Genomic DNA, 18,828 nt, shown 5'->3' on the forward strand with positions numbered 1-18,828 from the left:
ACTCATTTCTCACACCACTGCCCACCTCCCACCTCTTACAGTAACCAGTTTGTTTTTTGTATCTATGAGCTTGGTTTGGGTTTCACTTTTTTTTAGATTCCACATATAAGAGAGATCATATGGTATTTGTCTTTCTCTGTCTGACTTACTTCACTCAGGATAATAATGCCTTCAAGGTTCATCTGTGTTTTCACAAATATCAAGATTTCCTTTTCTATGGTTAAATAATGTTCCTCTGTGTGTGTTTGTGTGTGTGTGTGTGTGTGTGTGTATACACCATATGTATCCATTCATCAGTGGACACTTAGGTTGTTTCTGTTTCATTCTATCAGATGTGAGGTAATATCTCATTGTGGGTTTTGATTTTGCATTTCCCTGATGATTAGTGATATTGAGCATCTTCTCATTTACCTATTGGCCATTTGTAGATAGTTTTTAGAAAAATGTCTGTTTGGATCTTTTGACCGTATTTTAATTGGATTGTTTGGTTTTCTTGCTATCGAGTTGTACAGGTTTTTTGTATATTTTGGATATTGGCCCTATATCAGATATATGATTTGCTAATATTTTCTCCCATTCTGTAGGTTGCCTTTTCATTTTGTTCATAGTTTTCTCTAATGTGTAGAAGCTTTTTAGTTTGATGTAATCTCACTTGTTTAATTTTGCTTTTCTTGCTTTTGGTGTCAGATTCAAAAAATCATCATCCTATGTCAAGGAGCTTACTTACCATCTATGTTTTTTTTCTAGGAGTTTTATGGTTTCAGGTCTAACGTTAAAGTCTTTATAATCAATTCTGAGTTCATTTTTGTGTAGTGTGAGATAATAGTGGTACGGTTTCATTCTTTTGCACGTGGCTGTCCAATTTTCCTAACACCATCTATTGAAGAGACTGTCTTTCCCCATTGTATATTCTTGACTCTTTTATTGTCAGTTAATTGACCATATGTGCATGGGTTTATTTCTAGGGTCTCTGTTCTGTTCCGTGGATCTATATGTCCATTTTTATGCAAACTCATACCAGTACCATACAGTTTTAATTACTATATCTTTGTAATATAGTTGAAATCAGGGAGCCTCCAGCTTTGTTCCTGTTTCTCAAGATTGCCTTGACTATTTGGGTCTTCTGTGGTTCCATACAAATTTTAGGATTGTTTGTTCTATTTCTGTGAAAAATGCCATTGGAATTTTGATAGGGATTTCATTGAATCTGTGTTGCTTTGGGTAATGTGGGCATTTTAGCAATATGAATTCTTCCAATCTGTGAACATGGAGTATCTTTTCATTTATTTGTGTCATCTTTAGTTTCTTTCATTAATGTCTTGTAGTTTTCGATATACAGGTCTTTCACCTCCTTGGTTAAATTTATTCTTAGATATTTTATTATTTTTTTGATACAGTTGTAAATGAGATTTTTTTTTTCTTTAATTTATTTATTTTTGGCTGCACTGGGTCTTCGTTGCTGCGCATGGGCTTTTCTCTAGTTGCAGTGAGCGGGGGCTACTTTTCCTTGCGGTGCACTGGCTTCTCATTGCGGTGGCTTCTCGTTGCGGAGCTTGACCTCTAGGCGTGTGGGCTTCAGTTGTTGTGGCACGTGGGCTCAGTAGTTGTGGCTTGTGGGCTCTAGAGCGCAGGCTCAGTAGTTGTGGCACACGGGCTTAGTTGTTCCTCAGCATGTGGGATCTTCCCAGCCCAGAGCTTGAACCTGTGTCCCCTGCACTGGCAGGCAGATTCTTAACCACTGTGCCACCAGGGAAGTCTGGGATCGTTTTCTTAATTTCCCTTTCAAATAGGTTATTAGTGTAAAGAAATATAACAGATTTTTGCATATTGATTTTGTATCTTGCAACTTTATTGAATTCGTTTATTAGTTCTGACAGTTTTTTGATGGAGTGTTTAGGGTTTTCTATATATAATATCTGCAGACAGTGACAGGTTTATGTCTTCCTTTCCAATTTGGATGCCTTTTGTTTCTTTTTCTTGCCTAATTGCTCTAGTTAAGACTTCCAGTACTATATTGAGTAAAAGTGACAAGAGTGAACATCCTTGTCTTGTTCCTGACCTTAGAGGAAAAGCTTTCAGCTTTTTTGCTGTTAGGTATGATGTTAGCTCTGGGTTTGTCCCTTCATTATGTTGAGGTATGTTCCCTCTGTACCTGTTTTGTTAAGAGCTTTTATCATAAATGGATGTTGAATTTTATCAAGTGCTTTTCTGCATCTGTTGAAAGATGATCATGTGATTTATACTGATTAATTATTATAAGTCATAATTTTCATTAATTGACTAGAATGACAGATTTTCTTTCAGGTTTTTAGTAAATGACTTAGTAAAAGGATTTTAGTAAACTCTCCAGAAGTCTTATAACCTATATCGTTCTTACTCTGAATTAGTGTCTTGAGTCCATGGTGGATTCTTAGTATATTAGAGGCATTAAAGATACAAACCCACCCATTCCTCATGCCTACCCTTGAAGTCAGCTAAGATACCTGATTTGGCCAGAAACCTATCTTTTCCATTTGGTCTTTAGCCAATTAAGGACTAGAGGAACATTGGGAAGCTGGGGAGAGGATGAATTGAGGGGAGAAAACAATGCTGTTTATGCAGAACCTATCTGTTCACTCTTTGCTTAAGTAATTTTCATTTGTTATTTTTGACAGTGTTGCAAAACAGGCAGAACAGGAACTATCCCCATTTTATAGGTGTGAAAACTGACTTGGAGTTTAAATAACTTGTCCATGGCTAATAAGCAGAGGCAACATGATGTAGAGCAAAGAGCAGAGAAGTGCTGTAAAGACAAACTGACCCTGTAACATTTAGACAGGATGTTAAATTTACATACGTGGACAGATAGGAATCTTCCTTTTAGAAATTACTGTGGTACTACCTACCTGAATGAAATGGTGTATGCAAATTGCCTGGCCTTACTCCTGGGATGGCTGATGTCAGTTGCATGCCTCCCTCCTATGGATTTCACATTATTCCTGGTTTTCGAGGACATATTACCACTCATCCCTTCATCTCCTACTATTAGTGTTCATTTAGCTGTATTTCATGAACAGTGGAAGGCCTACTATATGCCAAGGCTGCTAGAACCTCCAGATCTTGTCATCTAGTAAGGGAAGCAAACAAGGAGTTGGGGATTTCTACATGGTGATGAAACAGAGAATATTATAACAGGGTCCTTAACCCACCCTGAGAAGTCAGGAAAAATTACCGAAAGGAAATGATTCCCAAGCTGACCTGACAGAATTTGTCGACTGGGGAAAGCAGACCTCAACTGATGTAGTTTGATACTAAAGGAGTAATGGAAAGTAAGGAGTTGATGGGGCTAGAATGGAAAGTAAACATCTGTTTATATCCCACAAGAAGGAGCCAAACTGAGACTTAATCCCTCCCCTCAAAACTTTAAATTTGAAAAATTTCAAACTGGCAGACAAGTTGAAAGATTAATATATGAATAATCTTCACCTGGATTTACCACTTCCTAATATTTTATGATGTCTACTTTATATAATATTAATATATACTTTTTTTGAGCCATTTGAAAGTAAGTAGCAGATATCATAAATGCCATCTCTAAATACTTCACTATGTGCTCTCCTATATAATCATACTGTATAATCACATCCAAGAAATCTGTCTTTGATACCATTTTATCTAATATACAGTCCATATTCAGATTTCTCCAGTTGCCCCCAAAATGTCCTTTATAGCTTTTTTGATCCAGGATCGAAGGAAAGACATTCAATAACATGTGTTTATGACTCTTCAGTTTCCTTTAACCTGGATCCATTTTCTCTACCTTTAATTTTCGTAACATTGACTTTTTTAAAAAATCTAGGCAAATTGTCTTATAAAGTGTCCTGCATTCTGGATTTGGTTGTTTTCTCTTGATTAGCTTTATGCTAAACTTTTTTTGACAAGTTTATCTCCTAGGTGGTATATATTCTGTTTATTTTTACTTCAGAAAATTTTAAGTAATTGACTTCTTTCGCTTGGAGTGGTATCACATGACCTTAGGTGTATCATATTTATTGTATTTCTCTGTATAATTGTATTCCAGGCTTTATATTAAATATCAAATCAAGCACAAACTCTGAAGACATAGCCACCCACACCTGCTTCAGGTGATGTGCTCTGTGCTCTTTTCTGATGCACAACTATATATGAAACCTGTGAGTTGCTGGGCACATGTAGTGAGGGTAATGGTGTTAATACATTTAATGAAAGGTTAAATTCCTCACTGGTTTCCTGTCCTAATATAAAATAATCTTAGAAATATCTGTGTTTGTCAGACTTCTTTGACTCTTTTTTTTTTAAGCTTTTTTTTTTACTGAAGTATAGTTAATTTACAATGTTGTGTTAACTTCAAGTGTACAGCAAAGTGATTCAGTTATACATATATGTATTCTTTTTCAGATTCCTTTCCATTATAGGTTAGTATAAGATATTGAATAGGGTTCCCTGTGGTATACAGTAGGTCCTCATGGTTTTCTGTTTTATATATAGCAGTGTGTATATGTTAATCCCAAACTCCTAATTTGTCCCTCCCCCTCCCCCACTATCCTCAAAGACTCATCTGGAGTCTTTACTGTGCTAAATGAAGAAATTATAATCCATTTCAACTTTGTCATATACTAGGCTTGTAACATCTCTGGAGAGGGCATCTTTTTTTCCTCACTTATTAGTCAGATCTTCTAAAAATCTGAAGAGGAAACTTTCTATAGTTTTTCTTTATAAAGTGTATCCTTCTAATATCAGTCTTCACGGTTAGTAAATTCTTTTGCTAAATCAATAGTTACGCCTTCCTGGAAAGGAGAAATTGAGAGAAAATTTGGACTTCCAGATAAATGATTGGCAAACCATAGCCTATGGGCCATATCTGGCCTGTTGCCTGTTTTTAATTGGAACATAGCCATGCTCATTCATTTAATTACTGTCTGGTAGTTTTACACTACAAAGGCAGAGTTGAGTAGCTGCATCAGGGACCGTATGGCTCACTAAACCTAAAATACTTGCTATTTGGCCCTTTACAGAAAATGTTTTCCAACCCCATTCCAGGTAATTAACATTATATATTACACAGGTGAGTCTCACTTTGAGAAAATTTGATATGCAAGTACACAGCTTTGAAAAGCAACCTCAAATTTTACTCCCTGTTGCACAGTATCTTTTACTTTACCATTGAAATTCTTTATGGTGCACATAATAAAGGTAGTGATGAATACAAATTTCAGAAATGGGCAGTCTGTTGTAGAAGGTAAGATATATCAGCTACTGATTAAGTAGCCTCATAGTTTAAAGCCATCTCCTTACATACAGTGTTTTGGGCAGTAATATTTTCTACTATCAAAAGTTAGGATTATATTTAAGAAAATGGGTGGTTTAGCAGGGTACATGATCTTAATTTGATTTGTTACTTAAAGTTTAATGTAATGCTTACATATTCAGTTTCCTAAAATTACTTTATGATCATAATAATCATTTCAATTTTTTGTTTGCCATATATGCCTCATTCATGCCTCTTTTTTCCTCAATAATTTACTGTTTAAAAAATTTTCTTGACATAGGCATTGTTGAATTTTTCTTAATTCTTACAATTTTAGGAGCTATAGTTTTGTGCATAGTAGGTCTTAATAGCTATTAAAAGAATTGAGTTAAAAGACTAGGTAAACAATAAGGGTTGGATTGTCAAAGATGGGTAATCATTTTCTGCTTAAACTGATTTCTTTGTGGTATTAAAATAGTTTTCTGTCTACCTACAGTATAATGCACACAGTTGGCACTTTTTAATTACTCAGAATTACTACAGTACTGTGAGAATTTTACCTATAGAAGGTAACAGAGATGAGGGCAAGTATAAACTAGGTCAGTGTCACGCCTTAGATCGAGAGTGCTTTCTTATTTATGAGTAGAAAGTAAAGCAAATCTGGCTCAGTGGCCCCTAGTTACTCTAGATGTTATTGTGTGTGCCTAATGTGAGAACTGTTTATTGAAAATTGTATTGCTTTGCAGCATTTCTAAGCTGTCCTTGTAATGTGCTGACCTAAATCTTAGGAAGTATCTTATTCTACTGAAGTTACTTATAAAGCTGATGTCCATATGTTCTCTTCTTTTATTGACTTGAAAGAACCTGGAGTTGGGAGTACAGAAAGCTTGGTTCTAAGACATTCTGGCACTAATTTGTAGTGACCCAGCAAGGCAGCCACCTGTCCTTAGTTGCTCAGTTTCATTATTTGTAGTGGTTGAAATAACCTATCTCGAATATCCTTTCAAGCTTCGATGTTCTAGGGTAACTTAATACATTTTGTTAGATAGGAAAAAAAATCTTAGCAAAATTGGAAAGCTTTGGTAAAAAGGAATCTAATTTCACCTGCCACAGGTGTGAGTGTAATTGTTTATACAAATATACTCACTGCACTCACCTGCTTATAACTCTTTACACTGCCCCTCCTAGAGCTTTGCCCACTCCCAAATCTCTAACTTAAACCCATACCTTTCTTCTGAGCTCTGGATATTTTCACTTGGATGTTCTGCAGCTCCCCAAATTTAACATGTTTCAAAAATTGATTTTTATTTTCCCCTTGATTCTTCACTACTCCCTTCTACCCAGACTGGTCAAAACAAAACATCTCAACTGCTTCTCTAGCTCCATTAGCAATACCAGCAACCAAGTCAAATAAGCAACAACTTGAGAGTCATCTTGAGCAGCTCTCATCACTAACCAGACTTGCTGGCTGGTCCTCCAGTTTGTATTCTCTATGCCTACTGGCCACTGACAGCAGTGAACATAGGAGTGCAGGAATCGCTCCAAGATCTTGATTTCAGTTCCTTTGGACAAATTCTTAGAAGTGGGGATCTGGAATAGTCAGACTCATACAAGCAGAGTAGAATGGTGGTTACCAGGGGCTAGAGGGAGGGGGAATTGGGAGATGTTGGTCAAAGGGTACAACATTTCAGTTATACAAGATGAATAAGTTCTGGAGATCTAACGTATAGCATGGTGACTACAGGTAACAATACTATACTGTATTGTATACTTGAAATTTGCTAGGAGGGTACAATCCCAAGTGTTCTCAACACACACAAATGATAACTGTGTGAGGTAGTGGATATGTTAATTAACTTGATTGTAATGATTATTTCATAGTGTAGATGTATATCAAATAGTCTTGTATGCCTTAAATATATACAGTAAAAAGTAGGCATAAACTGCTACATTTTCAAAAAAATAAATTCAAATATCCCTGTGAAGAAATTAATTTTTTCAATGCCATTGTCTTATGAGGTGAATTTAGTGACTTATAAGATGACTTTAGTGATCTTTTTTTTGGAATATCAGTATCAGTTACTTCTGTTAACTATGAGTAAATGATGTCTTCATTGCTAAACAGGATTCATTAGAAAGCAAAGGCAAACACTATTTGAATTGATGTATACTAGATGCTCGGCTATTTGGATTTTGTCTTTTTTTTTTTTAAACTATTTACAACACTGGGTTAATGAGACCTAACATCAGTATGTGCAGGAATGTATTTGAGTCAATTATTTATTAACCTCTCTTCATCCATACAGCAGACTTCTGAGAAGGAAGGTGAATTGTTGAGCTATATATTTAAGGGTGAAAACGCTAGAAGACTTTGTGTCTTCTCCTCGGGAAATTTTTCACAGAAGGATCCCAGAGGGCTTTTTGTTTTGTTTTAAATCTGTTCTTTCCAATGAAGTTTAGTATGTAAATTTATTTGTTTTATTATTATAGAGAAAAACACTAACACTTGACTGACAAATGGCATATACTCAAATATTTATAGCTGTTTAATGGCATTTTATAGATATTTATTTGGGTTTTGTCTTTTTATTTTTTAATTAAGGGCATAGTGGGGTAGATGTGAGTTCATTGTGACATTCAGCTTATATTTGCTTGGCTTTTTCATAGTCGGTGACACCCTAATTCCTAGCATGATTAATAGTAACCCTCTGTGCTTGACTTTGTTTAACTTATTTGAATTGTTTTCAAAAATTATAATTTTTTTCATTTAAAAAATTAGCTAAAGCTGTGTATGGTTAATTTTATGTTTGTTTTGTTTGATTTTGTTTTTTTAGGGAAAAAAATCCTATAAAATGGCTATTAAATTCTTAGCCAGTGACAATGAGATTTTCTTAGTATTACTTTGAATTCTACACCTCTTAATTCTTAGAGTATGTGGTTTTGTTGGTCTGTAGTGTCCTACTAAAATATTCATTTTTTTTTACAGTGTATTGCAAGTTCCACTGCATTACATGCAAATATGATTCACTCATACCTAGCTGTTTGTGGATTCAAACTCATAAATGAACCATTTTTAAATTAAGCTAATGACGTACTGATAATCTTTCTGTGTTTTCTGATGTTTACAGATTCGAGTGGTGAATGCATTTCGTAGTTCTTTATATGAAGGGTTAGAAAAACCGGAATCAAGAAGTTCAATTCACAACTTTATGACACATCCTGAGTTTAGGATAGAAGATTCAGAGCCTCATATCCCCCTTATTGATGACACTGATGCTGAAGATGATGCTCCTACAAAACGTAACTCCAGTCCTCCACCCTCTCCTAACAAAAATAACAATGCTGTTGACAGCGGGATTTACCTTACAATAGAAATGAACAAGTCTGCTACCTCTTCATCCCCAGGAAGCCCACTACATAGTTTGGAAACATCACTCTGATTGTAAGCTGAATGTTAACACACTAGCTGCATTGTAAAGAAACAAATTGAAACTGGGTCTTTTCACATATTGTGACGGACAAGATAGTATTCTTGTCTTTGGACTTCAACAGAAGACACACTTGTACGAATGTAGATTTATTTTTTTAAAAAAAAAAAAAGCAAAGCTTTCTGCCAGACTGAGGGTGCTTTTTGGGGGGTGGGAGAAATGAACTGACAGAAACAGTAACTCAGCTTAAGTTGACCTGTGGATCATCAGTAGAACCTAAGAATGGTCCTGAACAGTGTATTAGCAAAGCTTTAGTTTATCTCAATCCTTGATGGGAGAGAGGGAGGAGTAAAGCTGGGCAAGCAAGCAAAGAGCCCTGGATCATTGAATTGATGCTTTAATTTCTGCTGTTGGCTGTTAATAATTTGGATTATTTATGTTTATAAATGATACAGATCTGTTTACAAGGTTTGTAGATACTTTTTTTGTTCCTGTTCATAGATGGGAAGCTTCCTTATAACTGATGCAGAGAAAAATTAGTCCTTCAAATACTGCTGTATTTTCAGGAAAAAAAGGGGGGGGGGTGTTTCTATTGAAACTGTACTAAATTTTTGCCTACAATTTACCTTGTTAAATATTGTAGATAAATTGCTAATACTAATAGCCAAATAGATAACACTAATGCTTTGTTTAAAAAAACAAAAAACAAACAAAACAAAACAAAAAAACATGAGCAGTGGTGTTCTAATGAAGTTATGGCATCTGTCCTAATTAGTTTCTTAAATACATTTACTACTTAATGGTTTTGAAACAACTGTTTAATTTTTAAAATTTTTGAAAACTTGCTAATAACCTTTGTTCAGAATTTAGTAGATTGTTTAATGCAGGACATCAACTACATAATGAAAGATGCTTGAAATGCTTTTGTTATTTCAGGCAAATCAAATTAAATCAAACTATCAAACTACAAGAGAACTTTAGTCCTTTTTGTTTTTGTCTAAACATGTTAGTTCAGTGATGTCTTGGTGAGCTGTGAGTGAACTGTATTGATTTTTCTAATAAATCCTTAGAAACCTTCATATAGCATGAGGGCTGTTGGCATTTTGAAAAAGGTTAATAAGTAGAAGCATACATGTTTTCCTTTTGTTTTTGAAACTTGTTTGTAAACATAAATAAATATGCCCTTTTATTAAATAAATACACAGCGATGTTTTTTTAAAAAGAAATTTCAGCTTCTTTACTCAATTCTACATATATGGTGCATCGGTCTGTTCTCTTTAACCACAATTGGAATAAATTTCAAGATGGTAACAGCCCCATGAAGTACCCCCTTTAATTCCTTGGTGGCAGGTCTAACAGAACCAAATTAAGGAAATCATTGCAGTTTGACATGTTCCTCATAGAGTTTAGTTTGCCTAAAATAGTCTCACAGTTTAAAAAAAATAATGACCACCATTGTCTTTGATACATTTGTTTTCATTCTTAAGTGGCCAAATAACAAATTAGGTAAAATGAGATTATGTGAAAAGGTGGGAAAGGTCCTAAAAATATACATATTTAGATGTAATAATTAACCATATGCTGGAATGCCCATCTGTAAGCCAGTTGGAGTCTTTAAGTCTTTTTTTCTTTTGTCTACCTTCTCCCCCTTTTTGCCTCTTGTCTTTACCTTTTAGGAACTGGCATTGTGTTAGGGCCCAGATTGCATCAGATATACAATCCTCAGGCTGACATAAAGTTTACGAGGACTACTACAACATCTGAGAGTGCTGACCCAGCAAAGAAACATTTAGTTGATGGTGCTTGATATTTTTGGTGGGTGGGGGAGAATCTTTTTCTCTCCATCAGTCCTTTGCAGTTAGCCTCTGCAAGACTTAGAAGAACATTGGCTCTGTCAGCATTTGTAACTGTACATTATTCATCAGGTATTTATAGCAAATCATACTGTAAAAAGAGGTAGCATGATATGCTGGAAAGCATACGAGGCTAGGAGTCAGGACCTGGTTTCTAGTCTTGATTTTGCCATTAACGTGCTGCATGACCTTGGGGAAATCATTTACCCTAAATGAGGGTGGTGGACTAGACTATCTTGAAGAACCCTTTCAGCTCTAAAAATTTACCCTATCAACTGGAGAGCCTACAAGGCATAGGGAATAGAGAAAAGGGAAATGTTTTCAGTTTTCTTTTTTATTTTGGTTATGCTTAAATATGAATGTAATTACCAAAAGATTTAGAAATGCATGTGCTTTGGAGGATTTGTATTGAGCTTTTACAGTATTCATTTTTCAACTCAAGGCAATGGCTTTTTACACCAACTCTAATCCATAAATGGGTCTTATTGACATCCATGAAGTAGTAGCAAGACATGCTTAGTGTGTATTTCTCTCTTTGAGACACTGTAATTTCTACCAGAAATTTCCAGAGCATTATGTAAGTGGAAAAAAATGCAAACAAGCTGTTAAAGATCTTGGATCCCATTATATAGTATGTATAGCTGAAATCAGCATCTGTAATTCAATCACGTTTTCTCTTTTATCCTCTAACCAAAAAATTGTTTAATTTTGCATCCCAAATGTTTTTAATCTTTGTATATTTTTTAAAAATCTTTTTCTCCTCATCATTGCCTTTTTTGTGGTTGTAAATAGACTTACTTGCACTTTGAAGATGAGTTACTCCTTGTCATCTTATAAATATGTGATATGGTAATTTTCATAACAGATGTCAGTTTTGAACCAAGAAATGGTGATTTGTTTATAAGCAAAAAAAAAAAAAAACTGGCTTCATTTCTGTGAAATTGCTCTTTGAAAATTTCTTTTTACACGTGTAAGCCAACTGAGATACCGTGATGGTGTTGATTTCTTTCAATGATGCTTACCATCTATTTTAGCCACTGAGCCTTTTATTATTTGTCTATTTGTAAAGTTTATTTGTCTTAACTCATTTAATAAATATACTGTTTATCTGTTTCTGAATGGGGACTGAACTTTTTGAATATTTAAATTGATTTGAACATCATATTTGGGAATTCTTTTTTTCTACTTGAAATTTTAAAGACCTAATTGATGAAAATTCTGTAATGTACTTGAAATGTTATGGCTGTGTTCTAATATGCATGATCTTGCCCCTAGAATGAAAGTGGGTGTATTGTCCCTACTCTCCTACCCACTGTCTTCAATCTTTGTAGCACAAGAGATAATTTTTGCAGTCCAGGGGAGAATAATGTTTGGGTTTTAAGAAAGATTAGTTTTTCACATTAAATGTAAGACCTTATTTTTTCATTAACTAATGCAGAGTTGTCAATAGCAATTATCTGAACGTTAGGGTAACAAAATTAATCAAATTGCCCTCAGCTGGTTTTTATAATAAATTATTAACATAAGTTAGCAACTTTGTTGAAATACTGAGAAAACTTTAAATGATTATTAATACCATATTTTTCCATCAGTAAAAATTATTCAGTTAATGAGTATATACAAGTACCATATTTATGACATGAGAGTTGTTTTCTACTGTCAAGTTCGATTGTATATATGTATTATGTATTAGGATTGAATTTTGAATTAAGTCCCTTTGTAAAATTAACTGAATAAGAAAGGGAAGTTTCTGTAAGTTTCTGCTTATTGACATTTTTTCTTCCCTGTGTCTTTAGAGAGCTCCTGTCATGTTACAGCTGCCTTTGTTCTTTTAACGTACTCCACTCTTAAGACTCTGACGTCCAAACCCCATATCAACCTGTATCTTTTTAAATTAGTGTTGCACTCATTTGTAGACCAAAAAAACCTTTTAATAGCATAATTATACCACTGAACTAAAAACAATCTTTGAAAGATCCTTGAAAACTTGTCTTTATTTTAGAATAAGCATTATAAAAATACCATAAAGAATGTTTGATGCTGTAATGGGAGTCATGGTTGTATTCCTGTACTTCTCTTATCAGTACATGTCAAAAAGGACATGATCTTTATCCTTATAATGTAACTTCCTTTCAATAGATAGATGATTTTGTCTCTTAAACTCTCGATAGCTTATTTTTGTACTTTCTGTCTTAACTACTTCTTTAACATTTTCCCTGTTTGTTAGAAAAATACTTCAGCTTGCAGACAAATATACTAAATGTAGGCATGTTTAATCTCTATTCTCTGAATTCAGTGTCATTATTGAACATGATAATATTAATGGTTCCAAAGTAGGAAATTAAAGGAAGATATATGAATATGTGTTTATACGGTATCAGTCTTTGCACAACTTTCTTAACCAGCACTGTGTCCTAGGAAAACTAGTTTCCAAATCAGTACTACCCAAATCTGGGTGGGGTGTTCAATGCGGTAAGTTCCCTAAGAATTCTCTTAATTAAATCAGAGTTACAAGGACCACATAACTTCCAAATTACGTTTTAGATAATTAAATACAGACACTCTCTCCTTACCTATTAAAAGGAATCTTGTCATATCATAAGTTAATATCTATGGAGTACCTGATACATGCTGAGCACTCTATGTGGATCATGTAAATATTGCTAACAACCCTCTCTACTGCTGCTGCCATTTTACATAGGCAGAGACTGAAGCTTAGAGAGTTTAAGTAACTTGCTCTTGGTCGCATGGTGAGCTGGAATTTACATCAAGGCTGACCTTCTCAAGAACCCCAAGCTGGTAGCTATTGGTTTTTACTGCAGTACTAGCATCTTGTTAACCTGAGTCAGGGCCCAGTGCCTAAAAAGCTTAAGTTTTAAGTGTTCCTTTGTTGTTCTTTTCTGACATCAAATGCGTCAGAGATGATCGTAAAGATTCTTCATAACCTTCCTGGGTTATGAAGAGACTGAGGCAAAGAATCACCGATTAAGATGTATAATCCATGCTTTCCTTATAATCAGACCTCCTCTAGCTGAAGAGTGAAAGATAAACTAAGTCGTTTTTTTTTTTTTTTTTTTTTTTTTTTTTTTTGGCCGTGCCCCACAGCATGTGAGATCTTAGTTCCCTGACCAGGGATCGAACCCGTGTCCCCTGCGGTGGATGTGCGGAGTCTTAACCACTGGACCTCCAGGGAAATCCCAGAACGGTGTTTTTAATAGCATATTTTGGTTAGAAGTTTTCGTTATTCAATACTTTTAAGATAGGTATGTTTATTCAAAGTTTCGTAGTGTTTTTTTTTTTACTTGAGAAAATTAAATTTTATTGACGCCAAGGATACTTAGGCCACATCGCCAAAAAAAATTTATGGCAATATCAGTAGTGCCTTTTAAATTAAATGACAAATTGTAAGTGTTCAACAACTTATGGTCCCTTTTTCTTGACATATATGATTAAGGATATATCTTTTTATCAAAATGTAAAATACCATCTGACAGAAGTAACAATTATTCTGTTGGCTTTATACATTAAATTAAATCACTGTACTTTAAAAAGTAAATATTTTCCTATTTTTCTTGTGCTAGATCTATATTTATAATATTCAAAAATTGCATAATTCAAAAACTGTAAGTGGATATAACAAAACTGATTTTGAACAGAAAACAATGTTTCTTAAATTTTTTCCAAACATTTCTTAAAAATTCAAATGGCAATAACTCTTTTCTTATCATAATTGTAAAGTTAGGCTATCTGAAAACCTACTGTTACAATTTCTTGTTAGACACATAGTTAGACTTTGTATGTGAAAGGAGTTATATGTATATGCATGGAGTGCTCTTTACAAAAAGGAAGGAATTTTTATAAGGTTGATGCATTTTGAACGAGCATGTATTAATGTTAATAGCCAGAGTTATTCATTTGACAAACCTGTCAGGTTCAGAAGATACCAAATGAGCAGGAAAAAGTTTCATAGTATTAGTCTAAAAAGTCAACGCTTTATTTCCTAAATAATTTGTAATGAAAATTTGTCACACTAAAGAGATAATAACATTTTGCTTGAAATTTGTGAAACTAAAGAATAGGGTGTTTTATATTTCTTGAAGAATTATTTGGTCCTCCAGCTGTATTTCCCTTGGTGAAAATTCTTAATGTTTTAATATTTAGCCTAAGGGAGTAACCCTATTGCACATTATACTTTAATAATTTTTTAAATAAGAAAATTACAGCCATTATTTCACTACTGTTTTAATACCACTTTATATTAATGTTTATGGTTTGTGAATAGCCAGCCTCCCCGTCTGTAAAAATAAGATGCTTGCTGATTTTTATAATCTTTAAGGTAATATTTTATAATTTTTATTATAATTATTTAATTAATATTTATTTAATTAATAATATTGATAAATGTTATTTATAATTATTAATATTTTATAATCTTTAAGGTAATAATATTTTTAGGCTCTTGTAAGGCTGCTTTTGAAATCATAAGTATTTAGTCTGAGGCATACCTTAGTGAGTAGCTTGAGACAAATGCAAAAATATTTAAAACGTGAACTCAGGGACACCTGTTATCCGAGGTTAGAAATTTAAATTTAGGCTGTTTTTGATTTATCTAGGATTCTAAATCTTTTAACCATAAGCCTGCTCTTTCAGTTGGCTTCAAATCCTCCAGGAAGGGTAGTCTGTAGTATCTAAAATCTTTCACTTTCTCACTGTTACAGACTTGGGATGGGAAGTAGGTCTCAACGACTGAAGTGTGGTGGTGGAGAGAGTGAATTGTGACGGTGAAGCCACACCACATTTCCTGAGTCCAGGACTCAACTGCTTAAGAACACTACGCTAGTGTCTGTCTCCCCTTTCCTGGTCCCCAAAATGTCTGACTGATAACTGCTTTCCTGCCCTTTATCTACATCTCCTGCTTACCATTTATTCATTCACTCAACAGATATTTGGTACCTGTCATGGGAAATTCATACGGTTCTAGACTTGGGAAAACCAAGCAAGGTCCTTCCTGTGCGGGAGTTTAAGTTGTAGTGGGTGGGAGAGACAGACCTATATGAGGTGGTAACAAATGATGCTGTTACATAGTGTGGTCAGGGAACCCTCTCAAATGAGGTGACATTTGAGCAGAGACCTGAAGGAACTGAAACAGCCAACTTCTTGGTTGTCTGGAAGAGCCTTCCAGCGAGAGGTTCCAGTAGCTGGTGCTTGGCAACTTTGAGGAACCAAAGTGGTTCCTTGGCAACTTTGAGGAACCAAAGTGGTTCCTTGGCAACTTTGAGGAACCAAAGTGGAGTGAACCAGTGGGAGAGTGGTAGGATATAGGCTGAGAGATGCAATGGGGGGCTTGCCTATAAGCCTTGGCAAGAACTTTGGCTCTTAGGCTGACTGAGATGGGAAGCCAGTGGAGGTTTTTGAGCAGAGCGGCAGAGTGTGACCTTTGAAAGGATCATTGGCTGTTCAACACAGAGCGAGAAGTTGGAAGTTAGAAAACCAGTTAGGAAGCTGTTGCCTTTTTCAGATGCATTCCATTCCAGCTTAGCTTTTTCTGCTGCTTTTGTAGCCCCAAAGCTTTCTTCTAGAAACTTCAAGCTACTAAAGAGTCTTGTGGACCCTTTATTTCTTTATATGTTTTACTTTTATGCTCCATCTAGATGACATAAGGCTGGCGTCATTTTTAGTCAACTCGCAGAACCTAGGTACTTTCCTCATTTGCTTTAGCCTATATGCAGTTTCCCAAATGAATCACAGTACTACGTTTTTACTTGGTGTTGTTCAGCAACATGGTCCCAAATAGAAGATGGTAATTTTTCAGTTCAGTCTCTAAGACTATAAGTGCACCTTCTGCAAACTATCCTTTTTTCTTTTCTTTTTTTTTTTTTTTTTTTTTTTGCTTTGTAAAAGCTCTTTACACCTGCTAATTTTATTTTTTATACCAAGTCTGGCTGTTGGTATACTGATTCTTTCATCATCTCCCGGCTAATTTTCCTGGCTCCATCCTAATGAAGGTACTGCAGTTGGCTGCCTCACTCCTGCTCCATCATTGACTAAGATGGCTTTGCCTCCTTGGCCTTTCACACCTTGGTTCCTAATCCTGAGCCACCTCTACTTACTTCTTGTCCTCAGCTTCAGAGTATACTCACAGTCTTGCTGGTCACCACAGTTCACACTCATTTCCTGGTTTTCCTCACTGATGCTCAAACCAACCTTTAATTTGTCCCTTATTCTTTTAAGGGTCATTCCTCATTGTATTTATTCCAAACCTTTTACATTTTTCTCAGGACAAGGATTCAAGATGTGGTTTGTCTGACTAGAACGTACCTTTCCCATTCTACCTTTCACTGTCAACTAAACCTATATTTTTTTCACACATTTTAGCAGACATCTGCCTCACCTTATATTTCTTTTACTGGTTTTTGGTCCAAAGAACATGATTTTACATCTATCTATATTAAACTGTTGCTTTAGTCCATTCATGCCACTTTGACTCCTAATTTTATCATCTACTTTATTCTTAACCCTTCTCAACTTAATGCTGCCCAAGACAAGTGATTAGCTTTCCTTCTACTCCTTTATGGAAACCACTGTTTCACAACAAAACTGAGAGACCTAAGACAGATCTGCCAATAACCCTTTGCCTTACTTTTCAAAACCACTACCAGGTTGATATCAATGCCCTTTTAATCCAGTCACTCAACCAATTAGGGATCACCTAATTAAATGTTCTGTCATCCTACATGCAAATAGCCATCAGATCCAAAAGTAGATGTCTTGTTGAAATACTGTCAACTACGTTTCCTGTTTTGCTACAAATACTTCTTCCTTGGTTTCAAGTACTTTTGTCAGTTTCTTGATTTTCAGTTATTACCCTTGTCTATTCCCTCTTTGCCTTAAGCCCACACACTTAGGTTTCTTAACTGTATTGTCCACATCCCTGTCCTCTTTTCTTTCCCATCATCAATCTATCCAACACATAACCCAAAATCTTCCTAAATCACCACTTTGCCCACATCATCCCTCCTCTCCTCAAAAAATAGATACGTAAATACCAGAGTTTAAAAAAGAGCACATGTTAAATGGCTCTTTATTTGATCCTAACAACTCTGGCCTCACATGGTTGTCATCTGCCCTCTTTCCACTGCTCTGACCACATTTTCTGTTCGTGTTCTCTTCCTTTCCCTGTGGATTCCTCCTTGAAGCTCCACGTTCTTGGCCCCTTTTTTACCGTATACCTCTTCATGGTGCATGTACTGCCCCACCTCCCTCCACCCTCAACACCTCAGGTATATAAGGGAGAAATAGTGAAGAGTGCTTTTTTTAGGGGGAAATCACCTCTGCAGAAGAGGGTGCTGAGGCTTAAAGATCTCTTGAGGTTTAGGGAAAGGTGATGTGATGTTAGAAGAGGATTTGCCTAGAAGTCAGACCTGGGGTTTGGTCCCAGTTCTGCCTTGTGCCAGCTTTTAATACCTTGAGGCTTCATTTTCCTCAACAGAATTGTGACTATTACGATTCTTCCCCAATTTTGGATGTTCAGATGGGCTTGGAAACATGAAAGCACTTTAACAATTATAAAGAGCAATGCAAGATGGTACTATTGACTCAGTAGCAACAGAAACAATTCTGTGAAGAGCTATTCCTGCCTCTCCCTATAAATTTGGTTTAAATAGAAATTTTCAGAGTTGTAAAGTGCCCTTAAATCCCAACTGGTTTATAAACACCCAAGGCTTTGTGAAGAGTACCCTGGAGATTCATCTCACTAGAAATAATAGTGTTTGCTTCCATTTCCTTTTTTTCTGTGCTTTTAGTCACTATAAACATTTTCCCTTTTAAAAAGAAGCAGCTTGCTTGCCTCTTGCACATCTGGAGTATCAGATGAGTGTGCTAGTAACCCACTCAATTTTTTTTTTTTACTATGTTATTTAGCTGAACACCACTGATGGTTTGGGACTGTTACCTAGTTTTAATGGCTTTTTTGATCCTAGTCATGACTATTTCCATAATGGACCATGGGATAAGTCCATATTTCCCAAACTTTGCTGCACATTGGAGTTACCCAGGGAACTTTAAAACATACTGGCCCCAGGCTCCCACCCCCAGGCATTGTGGTAGAGGCTGTGGCCTGGGCTTCAGGATTTTTAAAAACTTCCCAGGTGATTCTATTATGCAGCCAGAGTTTGGGAACTACTGGGTTAAACAGAGGGAAGCATTGAAAACTACAGTGCTGAAACGCAAGAAGATATAATGAAGAGCATAAAAAGTAATTTTGTAAATTTGCCCTTCAAGA

The 18,828-nt window shown here is 35.4% G+C and overlaps 1 protein-coding gene across 3 annotated transcripts in view; it reads left to right on the plus strand.

Annotated features, from left to right (window-relative positions):
* The window catches only part of ATP2B1 (ATPase plasma membrane Ca2+ transporting 1), a 131,772-nt gene extending 120,112 nt beyond the window's left edge, over nt 1-11,660 (plus strand). For 2 of the 3 annotated variants that reach the window (XM_060306435.1, XM_030856411.2), the window contains one exon: nt 8,395-11,660. In XM_060306435.1, coding sequence (XP_060162418.1) covers nt 8,395-8,706 — 312 coding nt within the window. In that variant the 3' untranslated portion in view covers nt 8,707-11,660. The remainder of the gene's footprint in view (nt 1-8,394) is intronic. The other variant, XM_060306436.2, reaches the window with a different exon arrangement.
* Nucleotides 11,661-18,828: the final 7,168 nt, after the last annotated feature.

Source organism: Globicephala melas, chromosome 10, assembly GCF_963455315.2.
Source record: "Globicephala melas chromosome 10, mGloMel1.2, whole genome shotgun sequence".
Classification (NCBI taxonomy): domain Eukaryota; kingdom Metazoa; phylum Chordata; class Mammalia; order Artiodactyla; family Delphinidae; genus Globicephala; species Globicephala melas.